This window comes from Thunnus albacares, chromosome 7 (genome assembly GCF_914725855.1).
Source record: "Thunnus albacares chromosome 7, fThuAlb1.1, whole genome shotgun sequence".
NCBI classification, from domain to species: domain Eukaryota; kingdom Metazoa; phylum Chordata; class Actinopteri; order Scombriformes; family Scombridae; genus Thunnus; species Thunnus albacares.
Genome location: NC_058112.1, coordinates 9,265,896 through 9,291,364, shown reverse-complemented (window position 1 = coordinate 9,291,364; position 25,469 = coordinate 9,265,896). Strand labels below are relative to the sequence as shown.

Here is a 25,469-nt window from a genome sequence, read left to right as displayed (position 1 = left end):
TCTACTGTAGGACTGAGCAGAAGTCAAGCAGTCAAACAACACATTAGATTAAAAGGCGCCTATTTGAAAAATAGTAGTTATACAGGTAGGTGCAATTACTACCAAATGCAGATTTCATGAAAAAGTCTCTAACTAAATTTTAAATTGTGCTGTACTGAGGAAATGAACAGTTCACTACAAACTTACTTCATAAGTGTGCTGTGGAGAGATAAATCCAAGTCAGTCAATCGTTGTTTGTCGAGACCATTTGCTCCTCTATCAAACGCCACCACGGCACAAATTCACCACAAATCTTCTCTTTATTGAGCATTATATAACATTATGATCTGAAATTTTAAATAATTGTCAAAACTAGCTTTTTTGTCATTCCACTCACCTAATCCTCTTTTTGTGTGTAAATTCATAAGGAGCCCAAAATTGGAGAATCCCTTTCCAGGTTTGTCATTGTGAATTTGTATAGACTGCTGTGATAGAGTGCTGTTTGGTGATATGGTGCTAATTGGAATCTTTATAATAATCAGAGGGGAAACCTTAGGGATCTCTAGGCCTTCATAACATATTAGCATTTTAAATATTTTATTTAATCTCTTTCATTTAATAATTATTCTCTGCTAATTCTAATTTTAGCTATCTATCAAGTTTGCTTCAGAAATGAAAAGGTTACTATCCTAAAACCATGAAAATAGTTATCCAATCAGATTTTTTTGTTGTTGTTTCTAAGCGGAGAAAGGATTAGCTGGCTCACTCATTGGTTAGGACTTCATAACTGGGACAGAAGGCCATAGCTCCCATAGCTGCATGTGTTTGTTTAGAAAGTGGCAGATGAATAAACAAATTACATTTTGATTTATAGTAGGTGGGACCAAAAATCATTGCCCTGGGCCTCCCCGTAGGCCAGAGCTACTCTTTCTCACAAGGTTTCTCTTTTTTCTGTCAAGGGGTTAGTAGATCAGCAAGAAAAAGATTTAATAACAATTTAATAACAATGTAAATTGCTCAGAACAATGTTTCGATTTTACAAAATGATACTATAACTTTAATGCAAGGAACAGAGCAGCTTGGACAGCAGAGAGGAGCACATGAGGATGATGATGTAGCTAGCTTGATAGCGTTGCCTTTTTCAAGGTGGGCTTTCGCAGAGAAGTAATAAATAACACAAATGGAAGGCCAACTCCAGCACTGGAATTGACAGAAAAAGGGAAAAGTGTTGAAAGGCATTTCAAGACTGACTATTATTAACGCTACCCGTGGATGACTGGCTGCAAGAAAACTAACAGGTTGTATTGCTGGAGTTGCCTTCTTTTTCCACCCTAGTCATCCACCTGGGCTACTACTGGATTTGTTAGCCTTACCAACCTAATGAAGTCACCAAAATTACGCCAGGTGCAAAGCAGCATCAAGTGCAATGCAAGTGTCTTTGCTAGTTTAAGACCGACGCAGTTGTCAGTTTCCCATCAATGTCCATGTTGTTTAAATAGCAAATGCACTTGCACCCATCAGAGTGCCCACGAGCGTGTTGGTCTTAAAATGAGGTGTGGTCAGGCGCATTGTTGGCGCATTGCTATCTTGAGGCAGCAGAGAGCGATTGCACTATTGAACAACAAATCTGGTCTTAAGTCAGTGGCGCAGTGTTCACTGTTATTTCAAGGGTGCTTTATCAAGACAGTAACATTCGCCTACATAAGCAGGTGCACAACATACACTCTGCTTGTTACACACACGGATGTGCAACAGCGCACAGACATGCATAGATTACAGATAAAAGGATTACAATGTGAAAGATTATTATTGTGTACATTAACATATTTAAAAAAATCAGTCATAATTCTTAATCATAATATTTATCAGAATTAACTAATCGTAGTAATGATGGATAAAGTTGTCTAATTATTTCACCAAATCGTGGCAATACATGTAGATATTTAAACAGAAGGACAACAACGGATCAAACATAGGTCGACTTTCCTGTTTCATCAATACATGAGGACATGAGCAATACGGGGAAATAAATAAGGTGAAAAAATGATTAACCTAAAGAAGGAAATAATTCTGCACAGCTTCTAGCTGCTGCCAGCAGCAGCCGGATCAGAACCTTGGAGAGCTGATCAGGTCCTGATAAATGTGTTGATGATTCTTTACATGATTAAAATTAATGATTTGATTTTTGAACAATATTTAACAAATATTCTTAAACATTTTTGAGAGTACAGTGATCAGGTTTCCATACTTTCAGCAATTAAAACCCCACTGATTTGATTTGAGGAGCAGCAGTGTGCTCGTTATGGATCGTGCGCTTTCACTTTGCGCATGAGCAGATCTGTTTCCTCTGCAGAGAAGCGCTCCTTCTTACTACTTGGCAAATGCGCCATCATAATCACAATCCGCCAAGGTGCAAGAGCACCTGGCTCTTAAAGGGAATGGGAGATGACACTCTGATTGGTTTATTGCATGTTACGGCCAAAACACACCTGTGATTAATAAGGAGACTATGGACAGCCACTTTGAACCATGTGCCTGATGCATTAACCATTTTTTCCACCATTGAAATAGCAAAAGTGGATTTGGACACATCCTAAATGCACTTGCGCCATGTGCTTCAGACCGTGTGCTTTAGATCGTTAAAATAGGGCCCCTTGTGTTTCTGGGGAAGCAAGAGCTTGAATTTAGAGCACATGATGAGGGCAAAGATTCTGAGAACAAAGGCAACTACTGAGATGCAGGAGTTTTCGTCTGAATATGACATCCCCCTCGGCTGTCATCTTGATACTGCTACTGTTGCCTATCCCTCCCAAAATCTTTTGGAGGCATCTTGTGTCCAGCACTTAAAGTCTGGAATTTTAATGAGGGAGAAGTAGTAGAAACCATCTTAAGGATTTTAAAATGGCAATTATCTTTTTTTTTGTGGAAAAACCATACCAAACTTTAAGTTTCTAGGTCAAAAGGGAGACGCATCAAATCAGGGTTTTTCAGTAAAAAGGCTGGATTAAGTCGTAGTACCACATGTGTATCTCCTGTGGCAAACTGAAGGCAGTCAGGGTGCACTAAAAACCTGTGAATATCACTGACCCGCTTAGCCGATGCCAGTGCCAACAAAAGAGCAGTCTTAAGTGAAAGCACTTTCAGATCTACCTGCTCCAAAGGCTCAAAGGGGGGTGACATAGTGCATCCAAAATACTTGACAAATCCCATGATGGGGCAAGCTGTTTGGACACTGGTTGCAGCCAGCGAACATCCTTCATAAAAGAGCTGGTGAGGGGATGTTACCCCACAGCCTTACCATCAAAACCTACATTGCACGCTGCAATAGCCACCAAGTAAATCTTGACTGTGGAGAAGGCTTTGCCCTTATCCAGCAAGTCTTGCAGGAAGCTTAGAATCACAGGCACAGAGCATTGGAAAGGCACCTCCTATAACCTTGAACACCAGTCCTCAAACACACGCCATTTACAATCATATAGCAACCTGGTAGAAGAGGCTCTAGCATTCTGAATGGTTGTGATGACATTCTGTGGAAATCCATCTGCATCCAGGTGTGACCATGGTCAGTTTGGGCGGAATCAGGGCCAGAAGGGGAAATGCATGAAGCAGAACCTGGGGCCACTTGTGAGCCAGCACATCTATCTCCATTGGTGCATCCTGGTCTCTCAGAGAAAAGAACACAAGACACTGAATGTTCTTCCTTGAGGTGCACAGATCCACGGTGGGGTGACCATAGCGTGCCCAGACCTAACTGGTCACCTCTGGATGGAGTCTCAATTCTCCATATAGAGGTTTGCCTCTGGAGAGCAAATCCGCCCCCCATGTCTTTACTACCAGGATGTGAGTGGCTCTCAGTGACAGATAATGCACACTGCTCCACAAAATCAGTGAACCAGTGTGTGCAACCGAGGGGAGTGCAGTCCACCCTGTCTGTTGATGTATGCCATCACAGTTGTATTGTCTGACCTTATAAGCACATGAATACCCCTTATAATGGGAAGAAAGTGCCTCCTGCCAGGGACACTGCCAGGAGATGTAGGGAGTTTATGTGGGTGAAACGAAGGTGAGGAGCCCACACCCTGTTCACGATCCTGCCCCTCATGGGTGGCTCTCCAACCCTGCAGTGATGTGTCCATTGTGACCACCTTCCTGGTCAGGACGGACCCCATTGGAACCCCTTGTGTCAAAAGACCGGGGAGCTTCCACTGGTGGAGCACTAACATACATTCCACTAAATTCCTCACATAACAATGTCAGTGACATGAGTGGTCCAGGCCAGGGGATGCAACCCAACATTGAAAACCCTTTATGTATCAGTGGCCTAAGGGGATGGCCACTATAGCCAATGCCATCAGCCCCCAGCAGCCGTAGGCATGTCCTGAAAGATAACAACTTCCCCCTGCGGAAGAGAGCCAGGCATGCCAAAAAAGCCTTCACCCTTTCCGCTGATAGGTGGGCTCTGAGGGAGACTGTAGTTTAAATCATTTCTCTTTGAAACTGCAGATTTCTTATGGCGGAGAAATTCGGAGTCTGTGCATGATGCAGAAAAATTAGTGCCCCGCAATTGAGTGGTTAGCTCAATTTGGACATTTAAGCTAATATTCTTGTAAGTAGTCTGCTTTCTGAGTGAAAGGCGAGAGGAGGTTTTTGAATGAGTTGATGACGCTGCACCATCCCTTTTGTAGGGAGAGGATGTCCCTCCTCTGGATGCAGTCGTCATGACTGCCAGCCAATAGGGCTGGTGTAATGGTATAGGGCTTCTGAGGACTGCAAGGAGGGTCATACCCCCATGGTGGGATACCGAGCAAATGTTTAATAGAGAACATATGTTATTGTTCCAAGCAGAGTATTTTTATATGTCTTACATGTTTGGAGGGGATCTTAACTATTTCCACATAGTAACTAAAAGGTGTAACTGTTACATGTATTGAAAACTGAATTAACTGACAAAGCTAATGTTAGCTTGCTAGTGACCATTTTATAGTGTGTAAAGTGTAACAGGGGTAAGTGGCTGACATATCTAACCTGACACTGCTGTTTAATAACGATGTAAACTGGGAAGACTGTAAATTATTTTCCATAAAAATAATAGAATATCCCTCATATTACAAAATGTTATACCTGTAACGTGATGATCAAACAATGTTGGTTAGCTTAGCATAGTATTACCCACTCATCCTAAACTGCATTGGATGATTTACGCACTTTGTAAACCTAGTACTGGATTTCTGAATAGCTGGCTTACTTCAATCCAGGGATTGAAAAATACCAGATAAATCAATTCAAATTTAAACTTGAGTTAGGATTGTATATCCTTATCACATTGTGCCATGGAATTGTATAAAATCTGTGACTGACTCATATGTAGCCTTTACAGGATAATGGATGGCAGATGTGTAATATGTGCAAATTACAGTAAATTTGTAGCAAAGAAAGTGAGACCATGCACTGCTCCATTACCACGGTATATGGTTCTAAAGACTGTGACAGTGTTTAAGTACACTGTAAGTACAACTCCTTGGTGCACAGATGCAGTGGTTACTGTGAGGAACGGATCAGGTGTACCATAAGCATTCTGCCTTACTTAACAGGCTTACCTTTAAGCCTTGCCTTTTACTGCTAATCTAGCCAAATGCATGCAGCAAAATGTGGTGTAAAACAGCCAATTTGGAGGTGGCAATTTGTCATAGCTAGCGTTTGTTTCTAAAGGGTTTACTGTTGCATTATGCTTTCTATGATTCTTTTGTGAGTGCATGAGTGGGTTGCACTGTTGCTCTTACTATTGTGGTCATAGCTCTGCTGTGCTTTGTTTAATAAATTGGCAGTCAGTATCAGTCAGACAAACTCATCATGCGTTTCGACTGTTGACCCGCCAATATGTCCTCGTCTTTTTTTCTGTCTTTATCCTCCCTCATCTCTCTCTCTCTCTCTCGCCCTCTCTCTGTCTCTCTATGAGATTAGGGAGCAGTCTTGAGGAATGTGAACTATAATTTTCCCAGACATTCTGAAATGAATTGGACTGTACACTTCAGAAAATTCTGAAGCGATCGAAACATGGCTGAATGGGGTTGAATATCTAATAGGGTAGAGGGTATGTAACGGGTGGTGGTGGGGCCGATTGATTTTTTCTTTCTGTATTGTTTTTCTTCCAGTGCCCCCCCTTTCATAATGCTTAGGCCTAAGTGTTCCCAAAAAAAAGGAAATAAAAGTCAAGAAACACTCGAAGGCACTCGAGACTCAGATATTGGTTTTGCAAATCTAATGAGACAGCCCTGTTTCACCTCACATGAAGAACTGGATATAAAAGAGGCAATTCTCCCCCTCTGGCTAAAAAGTCAAGGCCTTGACATGAAAATACATTGCTGAATCAATTCACCTCAGCTTTCTCACAGACACAGGCTATGAACTCATAGGTCAGGAACAGATGAAAGAGAGAATTAGGTAGGTAGAAGAGGGAGCAAAAAAGAGGGGAATGAACAGACGGTTGCTGAATATAATCACTATACCTGAGGTTGGCTTGGTTATAAATGAGTCACTTCATGTTACGTCTAGTAGAATTAGCTACAATAACACGCTGTGCTCCTGTAGAGAAGCACAGAGGGAAATTTTATAATGATTCTTGCTACATTCTCAATGTCTTCTCATTTTTGTTGTTGTCATTCTTTAAATCTTCTCGCGTCTGTCTACTGTTTAGAAGAGGTTATCCATATAAAGTATAAATAGCAAAAAGTTCCTGTTTATATATGAACATCTTTGTGTGTCACTCTCCTGTTCCAACACTGCATTAAAAACAGTTTCCAGTGCCATAGCAAATGAACCAATTTCCATTTCACAACACCGGAAAGAAAGGAATACATTTTAACTCAAACCTCTTTTCGTCATGTATATGAATGACCTAATGCAGAGTATCACAGTGATTCACTGATGTTGACTTATCTCACCATCTCCACTTATTGTAAGTCTCTCTGGGTAAAAGCATCGGCTTAATGCGTAAAATGTAAATTTAACAAGCTGCAGGAGGCATGGAAGAATCAAACGGGACACTGGGGGGAACAGTAACCGTTTTCTAGCCTTTCTAATTGCTGAGAAGCGAGGAGGGTGACAGTTGATTAGCCCAGGTATGTCACGGCTGCTAGACGAAAACAGCGGCATTGCAGCATGAAGAAGAAGCATTACAGAGGAAGACAGAGAATCTGTCAGGGTAACAATGATTGTAATGAAAGTTAATAAGCCGTATCAACCCTGAATTTAATGAATTAACTATATAAAAAAAGAAAAAAAAGTTTCTTAAATTACAGGAATTTGTAAGTGAAAGATTCATCCCTGTTGCCTAGAAATTACGTTTATATGCCATAGTACTACTAAATTGCAACAGTAAAAAGGCTTTGCAGGAAACATAATACTGGTTGAATTATGTTTTCTCTCAATGTAATGAGAAAATGTTTTTGATTAATGTAATTGGCAAGTTGGAAAAATGTTAATACTGAACATATGAGTAAAATGTTCAGTGACAGACAACGTATTCCTTTTTTTTCCCTGCCGAAATATCCAGTCTTGCTGTATAATAGACGCTGGTAATAACTACAGAAATATTAAAGTTTTTATGTTTATGTTTAGACTCTGGCAGCACTTGGTTAATATCAGGGAAAGACTGTGGTCTTGGTTTAATACAGTAAAAAAGTCAGCAGTGACTTGAGGCACAAACTGAAACCATGATTTTTCACTAACCTTAACCAAAGTGCTTTTATTGCCTAAATCTAACCACATGCAGGACTCACGATGCAAACCTCAGTCTCTGGTGCCACAGTCTAGTGTTCTGTATGCCTACCATCCACCCTGACCTCCTCCCTCCGAATTTGATACGATATACTGTATAATTGTAGCACTTAACGTTGCTCGTGAACCCAGCCAGCAATTATGTTTGCCAACACAATGTAAATGCCAAAACAATTTAGTGGAAAATATTAAAGGGTTAGATTTAATATTAAATAATTTTGTATGCAGGTTCTAATCTCATTTACAGTTTTGATGGCGGGGTGAACATTTTGTTTACATTTAGACACGGATTGTGTCATTTAATTGCTTTACAATTTCAATTCAATAGAACTTTATTTATCCCTGTAAGGACACTGTATGCAGCAGCTCGCTACTACATCAACAGACAGTCAACACACAAAGGAGACAGGAAAATAAGAAAAACACTGTTAGTCAGAAAACTAAAAACAGCAACAATCTAAAAAGATACACAAGGTAACGAGCCATACAAAAGCATGAAAGGAAAAGAGAAATTGAGAGGGCAGACAGCAGAGGGGACACATTTCCTCATGATTTGTTGGTCACAAAAAGAACTCAGATCCCTCTGGTTCGCTCCAGTAATCTTTGAACAAACGTTAACAGTACTGTTCAGGCTGTTTCTGTCTTCCACTGTCAGACTGTGAAACCAGCAACTAAAAGAAAAGGTTAAAGGACTCTCAGGAAAAGATTGATAAAAACCACTAAGAATAACTGACACGAGTGAAAAGGAAATTAGTTTTTGGAGAAGAAGTACTCTTTGCTGCTTGCCGAACTATAGACTCTTTTCAACAGCAGATATGTGTTTTTTTTTAAATAAATAAACCTGTAATTACTCACAGATTACTTACCGCACTTCATTGACATGCCAAAAAAAAAATCCCATTTAGTTTTTTTTTGTTTTACAAGTTCATGATGCTGGTAAAATGCATGAAGCTTCATCAGTATGGCTTCTCTGGACACATCTCTGAAATTATCATTTCAACCTCGGCTTTTCCTGCTATAATAAGTGACAGAATGTCTACTGTGAAAAAAAAATATCTCTGTGTTTACAGCCCACATAAGCTGGTTGTCAAATACTTTCAACAACTGACAATTTCAACATTCTCATCATGTCTGATGCTCTGTGTGATGATATCTCTGATGTTTCTAAAATCAATAATTAGCTCCATGATTTCATGGATATACTTCTAACAAGTAGGAAGAGCTACACTGTAGCTCCTGATTATGATCATTTAACGCGTTTGTATTTTACACAATATGTTAGCTTAAGACATTTATAATAATATTTGTGGCCATGGTGTCAGTGAAATGAGCAGAACATGGGGACATTAATGATAGCTTCCTTCAATTTAAGTGACCCAGTGAACCATGACAGTTAGCCACCATGAAAAATACCAGGGCACTGGACCACTGACATATAACACTACCATGATGACTGTTATCAGTTACACCTGGATTTGACAAGTCAAAATATCAACAGGACCACTATGGAAATAAGCAATTCTAACTTTTATCCTGTGTCATGCTTTAATTTCATACGTAACACTTTGTTTTATTTGCTTTTTACAGTTTTTTTGTTATTTTTTGGAAAAGCATGTTATGCGTAGGTTGTTTTATTACAGAATCAAACCAAATCAAATTTGAGGAAAAACAATGAGGAAGGTCTACTCAGCTCTGTTTGCCCCAGCGATTAAACAGAAGAAGAAGCTTCCATGATATTTACACACAACAAGGGTCAGACTGTAGAAATCAGATACTCGATGTTGTCATTCACATTGTCTACTTCATATTACCTCATCCTGTTGCTAACAAATGGCTTGTAAATGACTCTTGACTTATTTTTGGCAGCTTCAGATTTGGGGCTTAAATGTCCCTTTATATAACTGTTTAACAGATGTACCAACAAATGTACCAACAAGTCATTAATAATACATGAGTGAAAACATGTGTACAGTCTAGTGCAACTACTTTACATTCATAAACAATTTATGATGCCTTTAAGCATCACTTGCTAATGATCAACAAATAATTCACATATCTTCAGAGCAAATATGACAACTTTTCAGATTCCGAAAAGGGTAAATTATGTACATATAGCCTTCAGACCTAAACCAAAGTAAGTTGTCATTATGTATTCCATCTGTAGATCATACTGTAGTCTGTTAAGGCTTCTTCATGTTCATTATTGAACAGTGGTAGCTCACTTGGTTGTAGTCTGTTGTTCTGAGAAGCTGTACACCTCTTTAAATACCAGAGAGTGACTTTTCATATCTTGGTTCAAAGATCAAAAACTCTTCACAGCTTGAGCTGAAGGCAGAAACAACTCTCCACCATACACATCGCTCTGGTGCGCGGTCTCTTTAAAAGAAGCTGTGAAAAAGCTATATTTTTACAAGAGTAAATAAGCCCCTAAACATCCTGTCTCTCTAGCTGGAAGGGGATTAGTGTAGAGCTGCCGAAGGAAGAGGCTGTCAGAGCGAAGCGAGGGATCAGAGAGGAGAAATAGTGTGGACTAAAACCCCGGGAGGATGGAGGTAAATTAGTGGCATCTGGGCTGGGAGTTGTTTGTTGTGTTTAATGGTAAATACTTTGTTTTCACTCCGCCCTCTCGCTCTCTCTCCTTTACTCTTGGAATTACATTATTACTCTTGCTGAAATTACAGAGGAACACAGAGAGAAGCAGGGACAAGCAGTTTCTGTAGAACATTATTACAACCACAGACAAATCTGCAGCTACAGCCCATAATCCTGCATGGAAAAGATTTCAGCATGCAGTTTGAGCTTGTAGACCTTTCTAAATTGACCACATGCAGGGTGAATTGGCACAGTTCAGGATGACATGATTGTGCATATGTGTGTGTGTGTGTGTGTGTGTGAGTGCAAGAGAGGTAGTAGAAATACTGGTAAGAGCATCAACATCCGTTCCCCCAGAGATTTTCATTTTATCACCTTATTTCACATCCCTCATAAGCCAAATTCACACATTGCCACTTTGGGCAAAACATATCAATCTCCAAAGGCCGGCAATGTCCACACCTCCCATATGTGTAAAATACACATTATTTACATCCTGACTATCTTGGCCAACTTATTGCCTCCAGCCACATGCCAACTTTGAGAATTTCATTTTTAGCGACAGTGAGGCTGCTGAGGAGAGATAGTGCGTGCACTGCACAGAGCACATCAGTTCACATGTGCACTGATAGGGGGCAGTGTGGTCATCTGTGTTGGTGCGCCACCTGTGAGCTGCATCGCCAGCAAAAGTGGAGCGTTCCTTCTAGTAATTACTTCTAAAATTAGCAATAATTCTTATGAGTAGCTGTCCTTTTTCTGTGCGTCTGCAGCCTATGGGAGCACGTATTGACTGCATTTAGTTTGCCCAATTAGGAAGCCTTATCTCAGGTGAACAATGGATGCTTTCACATGAACATTTAACACCCCCGGATCTGAGAGTGTATGTGTATGTGTGTTGGTCTTTATATATCTGCAAGCATTTCCCTCTACTGGAGTATAGGATAATACTTTATTTGTTCCCTATTTTAAGCTAATCTGTGTGTGTGTGTGTTTGTAGTGGATGTGTGTGAGAGTCTATTACACACTGATCACAAAAGAAAGGCTTACAATAGAGAGGAGTGAAAGTAGGGCCCTGCAAAACCCTGGGATTTAGGTGCCAATCCTGCAACAGCAAACAAAGGTCTAGTAAGCATTAAAAGACACAGTATATGTTGGCGTTCACTCACCCTCCCTCTCTGTCCTGCAGGGTTACATACATTATTTAAGGGTCTGAAAAGCAACCCCAGTGGAGGCAGAGAGTGAGGACAGAAAGCCAGCCAGGACGTGACTCTACTTTTGGCAGCGTTGCTACGCTGAGCTGAGCTGAGCTGAAGGACTCAGTGGAGGATGGATGGATGGGAAAGCACGATCTGACTGTGGTTCCATACTCCTGTTTGGTGACGGCAACAGTAAATTCCCTACCATATTAACAAGCAAGCAGGCTTCACAGCCCACACATCATTTAAAATTCTTTTGGCTTCCAGTAGATGCACACAACAAGAGAAAATCTGTCAGTGGGGGAGAAATGATCCAGTTTCCTTTCTCTTCAACCTGTTTTGATCAGTTCTCTTGATTCAAGTGTCATTTTATGGAGACTTACAGACTTATCTTTCTCTTCCTGCCTTGTTTGTGTTTGAAGGAAATATATACGATTGTGAATCAGGACGACTCCATCTGCGTTTTTTTTCCGGGGTTGTTCAAATGGAAACTCCTACTCAGCTGTTAGCAAAAAGCAGTGATGTGGGTTAGAGAAGCCCACCCCCCACCACCACCACCACACACACATGCAGTTTGCTGACAGTGTCTTCCTAAAATACTCGCTGGCTGTATGTTAGAGCACGAGAAACTGTCTAGAAATACTACGAGCGATGTTGCAGTGCTGTGTCTGAGTTTGTGAGATGTTTATAATGCACTGGACAGAGCTTAGGGACACACAGCTACTGAGTGCTGAGAGCTCTGGCCCGAGCTTCAAGATGAATAACACCCGCAAGTCCCACCAAATTCTGCTCTATACCGGAACCGTTTACTGACGGGAGGAGAGGTCAAGAGTTTATTTTTTAAACTTACAGCAGCAGTAATAGTGAGTGCTCCGTCTGTGTGTCTGTAAGCACGTTTAGCAGAGCAGCAGCAACAGTGAGTGTTCAGTCTGTGTGTGTGGCTACAGGCTAGGTGGGCTAGGGGGTATATATTGGTTTATATGTAGCAACGTCATCATGCAGAAACCTACATCAGGTCACGTGGGAACATTTTTTTAGAAGGGCTTGGGCAAATGGCATTTTGACACTAAAACATACATAGTTTGACCAAAATTTGAATTTTCAGATTTGAATACATATGAAACACTACTGGGATACTACAGAATGATATAAAAACCTTGACAAAACAAAAAATAATGGACCCACCCTTCAAGGGAAATGTGATTTTTTTAGATTGAATGTGGAACTGAAGTACTTGTTTATATAGCCTCTTTCTTTAGCCCCTTTCTCTCTCCTCTCAATCCTCTCTGAGAAACACTCATACATAGAAATATATTACTCCTTATGCTGCAAATATGTCACAAGTGAGAAGGTCCTAGTGGATGGCCTGGCATACAAAGCACAGGACTCTTGACACCAAGGGTCCACGGTTCAGGTCTTACATGCCACGCGTTGTTAGGTTTAAGCGATTAAAACACTTTTGGTTGGTTGGGGTTCAGGAAAAATTGAGGTTTTGGTTAAATATTGAAAAGGTCAAAGAATCAATGCTTGTGTTTGGGATCAGGGAGGTTGTACACAGGTCTGCTGGGATTAGGTCCAGACCTCTAGTTGTCAGGAGGACGTTGGAGGAATGTTTCACAGATACATACGGACATTTTGTCAGTTTGCAGACATGTTTGAGAAAAATATTTACTATTGTGTTATAAAAAACGTCATCTAACTGGCATTATGTTACCTACAAAACTTCTTTGCTGATGCAGATTTTTAAATTTAATTTTTAGCAGACATAATTTGGGACTAAGAAAGACAGAGAGCTAAAACGGAAGCAGGGAAAAGAAAAAATCATACAGATGTGAAGAGTCAGAGGAATAATAAGAATGTACTGCTGCGTGGACGTGCATGCGCCTGTAGCCCAGTCGGCAAAAACAGAACAAAACAGGAGAGTTTAATCTCCACACCTATATACTGGTCTCCTTTTCCCCATCCTTCCCCTCTGGCTCTCTCCATTTTTCTTCCCCTCATCTCTCTCCTGCGGGGTCAGAGTTCAGCTTGGAGATGAGGGAATTGAAACAGGATCCTCTCTGCCTCTCTGTCAGACTATCTGACTATACACTGCAGTGATCAGTCCCCTCTATCTGTCCCCCAGCACAGGTCTCTGTGATGAGCTTGAGCAGGAGTCATCTCTCTAGGTGCCTGTGTGTGTGTGTGTGTGTGCAATTGTGTGTAGAGATGTTCTCTGTCTGAATTGGTGGAACCTCTGTTGTCCAGCTGTAATACTGTCTGACATTCCCAATAGAGACACACACCGACCCTGTTTCCTCTCTCTGTAATCTCCAACCTGCAGCTCCAGGGCAACACAGCTCACTGTTACTTCTGTTTTAACTATGCAAACATGCTTCAGTCCAAATGAATGGACATGTACACGGGCACAGGATCAGGCAGCTCAAGAATCTGTCATCTGGAGCAGCTATTTGGTTAATGAATGCCACTGTCTATCACGACTCTATTTACAGTAGTGTAATGAATGCTACTGTCATTCAGAGTAAAAGGACATCTGTGGAGAAGATTCTCCTAATGTCATCTTGGCATGTCAACCAAATATCATGCTTTCTAGTTCAGACACTGAGGCTGCTGCCATGGCAACCGCGGATAACAAAATACTTCTAAAAAAGGAGAGTGTGAAAAGCTAACTGACGGTTCCAGCTGCGATACTCTCAGGATCGCTGCCATAAAACTTTTCCGAGAGCTGGCGGCTTGCCTGTCAATGCTGACGCAGCATCGGCTTACGCTCATGATTCATGTGTTGCAGTGAAACTGCAGCTAATGGTCTATCAACGCTCCAGTGTGGCGTTCTCATACTGTTGCTTGCCACGCGTTGTCAGTTTAATTTAATACTTTGTGTCCTGTGAATCATGAGTTTGTAACAGAAGTTGCAGGTAAGTGCTCCAACTGCATCATGAGAGAACAAGATGATGAGTTCTTCATGGCGCAGCTTCAAACAAACCTTTCCCATACACGACACAGTCATCTACTATGAATGAGTGCTTCGAGAAAGATATGCATCAATCAAGCCAGATGCTGTGATTCACAGATACCTGGAGAAAATGAGAAAATGAGATGCAGAGATTCTGCCTCTAAGCAAAGGATTATGGGGAGAGTGTGGCTGATTGCTAAATAGAGAGCAGAGCGTGGTACAAGGAAGGAAAAACAGTGGCACACGGGGCTGAGGGATGAGAGTCAGGAAGCAGACATAATATGCAAGCTGGAAGTGATCAACGGGAGATGTGACAGAGGGAGAGAAAAGATGTTAAGATCAATCGAACAAGACGAAGAAAAGAGAGGACAGAGAGCTGAAAAGAGAACGATAGACAAGACTGTGATTTGTCGCGATGATCCTCAGTGAAACATTTTACAGTCTCACAAAAATCAGCAGAAAAGATGATGGAAGTACAACACCATCTTTTAGGCCTAAAATCATAGTGTACCTTTTCTTTTATTGCCTTTTCCTTTCGCCTCTCCCCATCGTCCCTTCTTTCTCTTTCCCTCTCATTCTTAGTGCTACCCCTCTTCTTCTTCTCCACATTCTCTTACTATCCCTCCTGCTGCACCCGCCTCCAGTATACAGTGGACCAGATTATAAACTACAGAGAACAAGCCTAGACGGGAGAGCAGCATCCGCGGGCCTTAAAGTTGCAAATGAATTTTCTTCATACCAAACTAGCTGTGGGACGTCCTCCATTACATTTATGTTGTGAATGGAGGAGGCTGAATTATTCATGCTATTGCTAATGGCTTAAATGAGATATTCAGAGTAAATTCAAGTTTGACTTCCTGGGGAATGCCCTGGGCATCGCATAGAAAAAAAAAAAAGAAACGTGAAAGGCACAAGACAGACTTTTAAAAAAATGAATGAAAAAATGCACACTTGCCATATGCAAGGGATGCAAACTGTATCAGTATTACTACATGTGCACACACACACACAGACACACACAGCCACACACAGACATACATTTGCTTATTTCTAAGAAGTCAAAATGGACTTACACATAAAGGACTACACATTGAGTACAATGAATTGCTTCCTTTTTGGTTAAAATTTTCTTAGAGTCCTTGGCATTTAACACTGGTCTTTATTGATTTCTCATCAAATTATGAATTGGCAGCAACATTTTTAAAAAAATATAAAACCGCATGTAAACAAGGACACCATCAAATGAAACTCCACCTCTGCTTCTCTGTTGTTGTGTGATAATACTTACAGAGTAGGGCGAGCAGGAGTGTCACCAGCAGCACGAGAAGGCTGGCGCTGTGGGAGTGAGCAGAGCTGCATTGCATCTTATTCTTCTTACAGACGCACACCTGAACTTTGACCTCTGTGTTGTTGGACAAAGGTGGCACCCCCGAGTCAGTGATGAGCAACGGAAGCTGGTAGTTGGCTTTCTTCAGACTGTGCAGAAGCATGATTTGCGAGTGTGTAGCTGTGGGGGGACACACAGAGGAAGAGGGAGGTTTAATGGAGTGGATGTGCAGTAATCCCCCCATCCTGAATGTATTGTCTATATATTCTGCAGTAACACTGCACAGTAACGGCTGCATATTGTGCAAAGCAGAACTAAATGAGTGTATTATGTCAAAAAACGTATATGCTTTCAAGTAAAGCGTTGCCAAGCCCTTCCTGACAACTGAAGCGACAAATATTGGCACCAGTAAATTGCATAAGATTGTTACATTTTGTTACATCATACTTTAAAAATCCTTAAGAGACACAAGAGGAAATACCGGAGCCAGTCACTTCATGCTGAAATGTGCCACAACTACTACTACTTGTCTGCCAGGGCTGTTAAAGTGACTTATAGTTTAGTATTGAATTAGAAAATGCACATTGTCCAACTGTGCGCTCAAAATAATGTCACAAAGCAACAGTAAGCAACAGTAAATATTTCAAAAAGATATCCCCTCCACCTCTATGGCTGCTCTGTGTGTTTTAAAAATGCTAGAGTGAAGTGTGAGATGCTGAATTTTTAAATTCAAAGTTTCAACAAAACCTGATCAGCATGTGACAAATCAACAAACAGCAACTGTCAGCACCATCAGATCTCCCTCAGTACAATCAGATTCTGTAAATTTGGCATGTTTTAAACAAACAAACTTGATCATTTACTAGTGTTGATGTGTTAAAGAAATTATCACTTTAAACTTCAGCCACATGCACATGAAAACACATACAGATGGGTGACAAATTAAGGCTTCATTGTGCCTTGGCATAGATTCTCCAACTCTATGGACTTCTATTGGAGGGATGGACAACATTCTAACAAAATATATTCCCTCATTTGGTCCCATAGGTGTTCAACTGGGTTGAGATCAGATGACCATAAAGGTCATGATTCCCATCATTTTCATACTCACTGAATCACTCAGTGACCTCTCTTGGCTTGTATGAAAGCATCTGCATTCATTACATTTCCTCACTCATTTATTCAGGTTTTTTCCTGTTAGCTTTCTTGCTGAGGGTTTGATGAGTATATTGATACCACTCGTATATACAGTATGTCCATTAGATTTAAGGCTACAGCCAGCAGCTGGTTAGCTTAGCTTAGCATAAAGACTGGTAACAAGAGGAAACAACTAGCCTGGCCCTTGTCGTTTTTGCACTTTTTGTACCAATTCAATTAATAAGTGATCTTTAGAGGTGCTGTTAAGTGGATTTTGTTATCTTTGGGAATAGCCAGGCTAGCTGTTCCCTCTGTTTCCAGTCTTTATGCTAAGCTAACGGGCTGCAAGAAAGAAAATAAGTGCATTTCCCAAAATGTCAAACTATATTTCCTTAATTTTTCACTCATCTGTATTTTAAAACAAACTGAATTTAATTTTCAAAAGTATAGATTTTAAATTAGATTCAGATGTTAAAACCTAATTCAAATTAAGATTTTGTGTGAAAAAGAATAGCTTGCTTTGAAGTGTGTCTGTCAGTTCACAAACCACTTCATAAACAATTGTAGTGAGAAGGATTAAAACTAGCCGTTGCATGCCAGGACATGCTGAAACTGAAGTTATTTTTATATAGAGATATACTGTCGAGGCATAACCACCACTTCCTACCTGTGGTTCTGCACACACCTTTAGGCACACACACACACACACACACACAGCTGAGACAAACACAGTGCTAGTCCGTTTCACTGGGAGCAGGCTCTTTCTCTGCTGGTCCTATCTGTCTCTTCCAGCGGTGGTGATTGAGGAGTGTCTGTACCTCCCTCTCCCGCTGTCAGTCACAACTAATACCTCTGGGCAGGTTTTAGCTCTGCTCTGTCACTCAAACACACACAGACAGTGCTGTCGGTCATGCAACCCTGAATCAATGTCTGTCCCCCCCCCCCTCGCCCCATTTTACTTCCTTGGATCATTTTACTCTTCATCCTTATTGTGTGATCCATAGCATCCACAGTTTAGAAGTATTATGACACAGTATAAACATGATAATATGATAATGACCCTTGAATATTTGTAATGTAATTCTATGTTGTGCTTTGGCAGCTCTCTCTCACCCTTCCCTTATTTTCTTAGTTTATTTTATCCCTTCATTTCCCAGTGTGCTTTTTGGCAAACCTGTGAGAACAAACTCAAAGCTCTTGGTTTAAAGAAAATCAGTAATTACGGGAAAGAATAAGTGAGTCACATACACTGATGTGCATTTTGTGGTGTGGTCAATTCACATTACTGTTGGTGAACAAATGGCTTCAAATCTGCCTCTATTATGACAGATTTATTCCTGTGATTGCTGAAAGACTTGCCATTTTTCAGTAGGTGAAACATTTCCTATTTTCATCTCCATTATTACATTTCTGCTGGTTCAGCTCAGTTCAGTTCAAGAACAAACAAATCAAATGTTGAGACGGAAATAATTTCAACTAAAATACTCACAGTTGACCCTGGTAACTTTCCAAGTTTTGTCTAGGCCGGGCTGTTTTCCCAGTTCTATCTTAAAGGGTGCGGCATTGGGTGGCAGGTCCTTGTCCCGCCCGCCAACTATGGCCACATTCATATCGTGGGCGTCTTCACACACTCGTGCTACTGATGGCACCACATAGGGGGCATTATCATTGTAGTCTTCGAGGTTGATGACCAATGTGCCAGTACCTGTGGCTGGAGGGCTCCCTGGAAACACAAGAAACACACACTTATTAGGATAGGATACGATTCACTCTGCAAAGTTAGTGCTGTAATGTTGGACCAGGCGCTCATCATGAAGAGTGTGAACAGTAATAATGTGAAAAGAGCAATAATGCAATGTGGCTCCGGTAAAACATGGTGCACTCATGATTATTCACCCTTTTCATTCTACAATGTCAAAATGCTTTCAGCTGATATTCAAGAGCAAAATAAGACCTGAAAAACCAGAACACCAGTTAACTTAATAAGACCTATCCTGTTCTTTTTAACTCAGCTGACCTGATTTAACCCAAACGAAACAAAACAGTTTGTCATTTCAGTGCCGGAAGAGAATGAATCACAGTGGCTCATGTTTTGCAAAAGAGCATTTTGACTTGGCATATGGCGGGCTCCTGTGTTTGCATGAGATTACACCTTTATTGAAGGATGCTGGGTTAAAAAGCAGCTTGGCTCCTCTCTATTACTGCTCTCTGTTTCACTGCGATTAGAGGTTATTAAAAAACCTACACGGCATCCAAAACAGCTCCAGAGGTCAGTCAGCAATTAACACCTAAAGACAAGATCTGTAATTGGAAAATGGGTCTCCTCCACCTTTTCAAGGTAAAAAAATAATATTAGTATATGTGCAATAAATGTCAAGTGATGCTGGGATGAAACCCAGTCTGGGTTTTTATGGTGCCATTAGAGAAAGCTTCATACACTGAGCAGAAAATTGCATTTCCCAACGTGAAATGGTAATTTGGTGAAAACTTACTTTTTAAGACAAACTTAAAAAACAAATTATTGAGGCAAAATTTGGGATGTTTTGATCTAAATTTCAAAGAAAAAAAATATTAAATTTTCTTATTGGGAAGGTTTGGCCAGAGTTTCATAATATACAAAACTACTCAGAAAACAGGTTACACATAATAAATTAACTATCACTAACTGCAGCCCTCAGTAAACTCTGTCTATATAACAGAAGCAGATTCACCACTCAAAACGGGCATAGTTTCCACTGGGGATAGGGATGGGGGTTGATTTTAAATCTGTTTGTGTCTTCTTGCTGTCCAGCCTCCACAATTGAAATGAAACAAGAGAGGAGCTAATAAAAATGTTTATATGCTTTTATATGAGTTGCCTTTAATTTCTACTGTGCTCTCAGAACTTCAGGAGCGTAGCAATGCAAAATGTATTTTTTTTAATTGTTAGTATTGTATTGCATTGTCTTTAATATTTTCCTGCCAAACTAAAATAAACTAAAATAAATCATGATTTGCTATTGGTTAGATTCATTTAAATACACATTTATTGCATCCTTCCCACTTCTGAAACTGAACCTACACCCTTGCCACTCAAATTGGTATATAGCAATCTTTGATACAATGATTCCTTGATTTCATGTCCGTTGTTTTAACTTGTTTTAAAACAAGAATTTTGTAAAATGGGTCAAATAGTTCATAAGGAAACGTTCTCATCTCCAAGCTGTGGCTTTTTATTCACACACAACCCCTTAAACAGGCTGTGAAATCCCTGCATGCAGGCAAATATCCAAGTGCTAAGTATTTACTATTTATATAAATGCATGAGCGTACTCTATGTCAAGTGTAGTGGAAACCTTAAAGGCATGTGTAGGTGCTGATGATTCTCTAGGATAATGGCAGTCATCCAACTGGATACATTACCACAACACACACACACACACACACACACAAGCACACAGTCAACTATTGCTCTCCGCATTCCCACCAACTCACACACACTGTACCGTACTGCTCTCACAAGGTCAATTATAAAACTGAAATGCTCTCACTGCACCAGAAAAAAGTAGTAGTGATAATAAGTATACTTCAACCAGATTTTTCTTCTTTTTAACTCCTTCCAAAACACCATTTGGGTGTATAAATATTTGTAGTCAGAGAAGAGGGCACAGGGCACATATTATATAATGTATATATTTTTACCTGCTTTAGATTCCTTTATAACGGTCTGCGGAGAAATCACAGCTGTTATACAACCAGTAGATAATGACCATGTTCTGTTTGTTTGCTGAGCGCAGAACTTTAATTTCATTCTCAGCTGTGAAACCATCAGCAGATTGTTACTGAGAGAAATCAAATGTAATGGTAGCGAGTTTGCAATTTCTATTGTATAATAATTGTGAGGTGTCTGCTATCTCTGCAGTCAGTTGCGTTTCTATATGTAGCCGAAGAATGACACAAAATGGCAAACAACCCCTATATACTGTAGATAAGTGCAGCTGTGACAATATCAGCAGCATCAAGAGCAGAGAAGAATAACTTAGCAAAAGCAGAGAGGAAATGTGTTCAAAAGCAAATCAAAGACAGCAGCACTTCAGGCGAGACTGCAGATAATCTATTATCACTCGAGACAAGAGACCAAGAGAGTGAGGATGGGGCTCAGCTCCCCCATCAGTGAGAAGATGTAAATTTCTACCCATTTGTGGTGGGAGAGGCTGTCTCTGTGCTTGGCTAGTTATAAATGAAGCTGTTTGTCTTCCTAAATGAATACTCCCCACACCTAATCACTCTATTTCTCCGCTCCTCTCCTATTCCTCCTTATCTCCATTGCATCATGCCTCTGTCATCATCAGCCCGCCTCCGCATCAATGGAGCTTGTCTGCTGGCCTCTACTTCACACTGCTTTGTCACAAAAGCTCTGATTAAACACACCGCAAGTTTCTAAAGGAGACGGGCAATTCACCGATCCTTGCAGCTACAACATGTCCACCCATCTCTGCTTGTTAGGCACTAAAGAGAACATAAAAACTAAAGAAGGCGATATTTAAGAAAAAAGGGACATGGCACCAATGACACTGTTTGGCAGCAAACAATTCCTCTCTAAATATAAAGGTTTCAATCTCCATTTACATCAGTTACATTTTTACAAGAGAACACAGACTACAGGCTAAATCAACATAAAAGAAGTTTAAAGTGTGTTCTCAGGAACTGTGTGTGTGCGTCCGTTAGAGCTGTGTGTGTCTGTCATTTAAGGCTCGACTTCTTCCTCTAGATAAGAGTTGTGTTCAGGGTTAATTACTAAATTATTGTGTTGTTTTAGTGATTGCTGTGTACCAAATGCTAATTATCACTGTTAAAGGCCATCTTGGTGGTATATAGTAATGAAAGAACAGCCACAGAAAATAAATAGTGTTTAGTTATGACGGTTAATTGCAGTACTATGCAGTTCCAGCTTTGTGCTTACATTTCCATTCATTTATTTTATGCCCAAGATTGACTGTTCAGGTTATTGCTCAGTTATTTTCAGAAATTTGAAGGAATTATTTAAAGGACTCAGGATTTAGCGATAACTAGCGGTGAGGTTGCAGATTGCAACCAACTGAATACCCCTCCCCTTCCAAGCGTGTAGGAGAACCGATGGTAGCTGCAAAACTGCAAAAAACATGAAAGGCCCTCTCTTGAGCCGGTGTTTGGTTTGTCTGTTCTGGGCTACTGTAGAAACATGGCGGTGCAACATGCCGGGCTCCATGGAAGAGGACCCTCTCCCTCTCTTTCAGCAGAGTCTTTGCCTCCTAGTCTTTATTACAGTCCATGTCCCCTCAGCAGTGGTTGACCCTGGGCTTTGCAATGTATTGTATAACTGAATCCCAATGTGTCTGCAAGTGAATTATGTTTCGTTGAATTTATGATAATCCAATTATCTTTAAGGCTCTTTTTGTATCTTGGTAACAGGTTAAAATGAAGTTGAACGGAAATCCATGCATCATTTTGCTCTGCAGCTTTTCTTTTTCTTCCAGAATACTTTCCTTTATTTAGGTTACAGGGATGAAGTCAGAAAGTTTTGAAACTTGCATAAGCATAAGTAACTTCTTTACTCATGTGAAGAGTGTTTTATACAAATGAGATAATTAATGATGTATTATTTTCACTGAAAAATTGAACAGTCGAAAGCTAAAATTAACTTTACAAAAGTGAGGATTGATTCTGATAAATTGGTTTCAGAGCAAGAATTACACTAATTAACGAGCAAGATTAACTTTAATTGTCTCCATCAAAGTCCCTCTTCAATATTAAAGGAGCAAAGCCTGCGAGCCAGTTCAGGCAGACAACTCCAGTTGCACTGCTAAACTCACACATGACAAATTCTTTCTATTGTATTATTCATCCAATGCACCCTTTGTAATAAAGCGCCCAATTTAAGTGTAAAAACTACAAACTGTGTTCATACGCCAATATTCTGTTTAGGTGTACGAGTTATTTTATTTTATTGCTCTAGAAGCTTTGTAAATGTTTTACAGTTTTGTAACGAGTATTGTCATGAAAGTATTTATTGTGGACCTGTCACATTCTGTGATCTGCAATCCACTTAACAAGGTTGAAGCAGATGTTGATCAAGTGTATCGAATTGGTGCATCTCTAATTTTAAAGAATCATTTAGATGGTGACGAAGAAGCATGATTTGAAAACTCTGTGACAGCAGCAAACAGACCTTTTCTGATTTCTGAGTGCTCACTTAAATCTCACTCATTTACTGCTTTCAGACGACTGAAAAATATTTAAAATATTAAAAACTTGAGAGCAAGCAATTCATTCTTATCCCATTTTGAAGTCAGTTATATGTAAAAAAAAAAAAGCAGAAAAAAGAGCTCTCATTCACAGGAAACACACTTGAAAATTTTTATGATTAAGTTTTGAAAAGCAATTTTATAATGTCTGCTGGCAACCAGAAACACACACACACACACACACACAGAAACAAATTAATATGAATATGAGAAAAACATTAGCAATATGAAATTATTCTCGTTGCTGCTTAATCATGGCTGAAGGTGGATACAATTTCAAAGACATTTGTGAACACATGATCTTTTTCACAGACTGATGACCGTACTATTGTAATATCTCAATTCATATTTCTATATTCTATATAACATTTTAGGTTGCAGCAGCCAAAAGTTGCAGAACACTAAAGCATGTTTGCAGGATGGATGCAGCAAAGATCCAAGTCAAGGAATTTGTGCACAGGCTGACTTCATCAGCTCTAACCTCTTCCTTTAGGCTTTACCCTCTTGCTTTAGCTCCATCCTCCACCAGCACTCCCGACACCTCCACCTGCCCCCAGCTGGCAGTTACACAGCCCTGTTGTTCTCCTGTCTGCCCAGAGATGAGAGGAGCAAGCAGGCTGTTTGACTCCTGGGGCCGTCAGGGCTAATCCACAGCTACAGGCTACAAACTGTGCTTTCTTTCTCTCCCTTGCTTTCTCTTTCTATCTCTCTATCTATCCCTGATACACTTTGCTGCCAACACTTTGGCTTTAGGCTGATGCTCTCTTTCTGTCCGACTGTCACTTGTTGTTATCGCTTGATATTTTTTTTCTTTTTGTCTGACTTTCCCCTCGCCGCTGTTGTAAAAGAGGAATGAAAGACGAGGTTACGACCAGCAGTTGTTTGAAATGTACCGATTTCTGCCCCTGCATGCTGTGATGTGTATAAAATCCATGATCTGTTTACTTCATCTTGGTGGGGTAAATGTGTTTTATGAGAGGAGCTGAGGGCAGGAAGCTCAGCAAATTTGAAGGGGAAAAGTGCATGAGTATGTACAGCCAGTTCCATTTTAATTTTTGCCAAAGTCATACATTTGATCCGTTTTTCTTGCTGAGAAATAACTCTGCCAAGTGCACTATAGCCAAAAGTGAATTCATAGGGTAAAGAAAATGTCCACTTGTAGAGTCACCAAGGACAAAGCTGACACAAGACTATTCTTATCTGGCCACATTTCTTTTTTCTCATTAGAATAACCATTAAATGCCAGGACAGCGTTGGTACAAACAACCAGTGGATGATGCCCTTGGCTAAAAATATTCAGCATTGTTATTACTATGATTATTTTCCTCAGCCATATAAAAGTAGATGATGAAGGAAATGAAATAACAACAACAACAACAACAACAGACCAGGAGCAGGGATATGAGGAATGGCTCATTGGAAAATGTCACAATACATCATGCTGCAGCTAAACAGTCTACTACTTCACAGGTGGACTACGGTGAGGTAATAGAGGAGAATGAGGAAAGATAAATGAAGGCAAAATCTAAAATGAGAAAGGGAGGAGATGAGAGCAGGACCAGGGAGCTTTAGAGGGTCTGCCACAGCAGAATATTCAACTTAAATTGAGTTAAATCTCTTTCTCATCACTTTACAGTGTCTCCCAGCAAAACAGGAGAAAACTGACTCTTTATTACCACATGCACACAGCAGCGCAGTACTGAGCCATAACACACAAGGTAGCACATACACTGCTGCATTTTCCCATTTCTCTTCATTTCTTTTCGGTGACACGAGTCCATTCAAACACATAGCGGGGGGTTGCACAATGAGTACACATTATGTTGTGGTCTGTAAAATAAGGATGAAAGATGTATGGTTTCACACTGAAGTACTTCTTTTGCCGTGGCAGCATGTTGAACAGTGATGTACTACAGCTGGTGCAAACTAACATTCCAGAGCCAGAGGAGGAATCACTGCGAAGTAAAACTACACAAAGTAATACACTAAACACACTAAACACAAAACAACTCAGGAGACAGAACAAGATAATCCCCACATTGGAAGACATATATCAGGGAAAGAGTAAACTAAGACACTGTTAGTAAAATTATTATTAAAAACGATTCACAAAGCTGTTGCAGTTGGGAATTAATTTGAACTGTGTGAAGTGAAATTGTGAAATTCTACAGAAGCGAAATTCTGTGAAATTCTACAGAAGCTCTCAAAAATATCTTGAGAAGCTGAGAAACACTGCCTTTACTTCT

The 25,469-nt window shown here is 40.2% G+C and overlaps 1 protein-coding gene across 5 annotated transcripts in view; it reads right to left on the bottom strand.

The window, feature by feature from the left end:
- cdh13 (cadherin 13, H-cadherin (heart)) overlaps window positions 1–25,469 on the bottom strand; it is a 356,911-nt gene that overhangs the window by 10,419 nt on the left and 321,023 nt on the right. For all 5 annotated transcript variants that reach the window (XM_044356226.1, XM_044356225.1, XM_044356227.1 and 2 more), the window contains 2 exons: window positions 18,450–18,683; window positions 15,785–16,003 (listed from right to left, as the gene is read on the bottom strand). In XM_044356226.1, coding sequence (XP_044212161.1) covers window positions 15,785–16,003; window positions 18,450–18,683 — 453 coding nt within the window. The remainder of the gene's footprint in view (window positions 1–15,784; window positions 16,004–18,449; window positions 18,684–25,469) is intronic.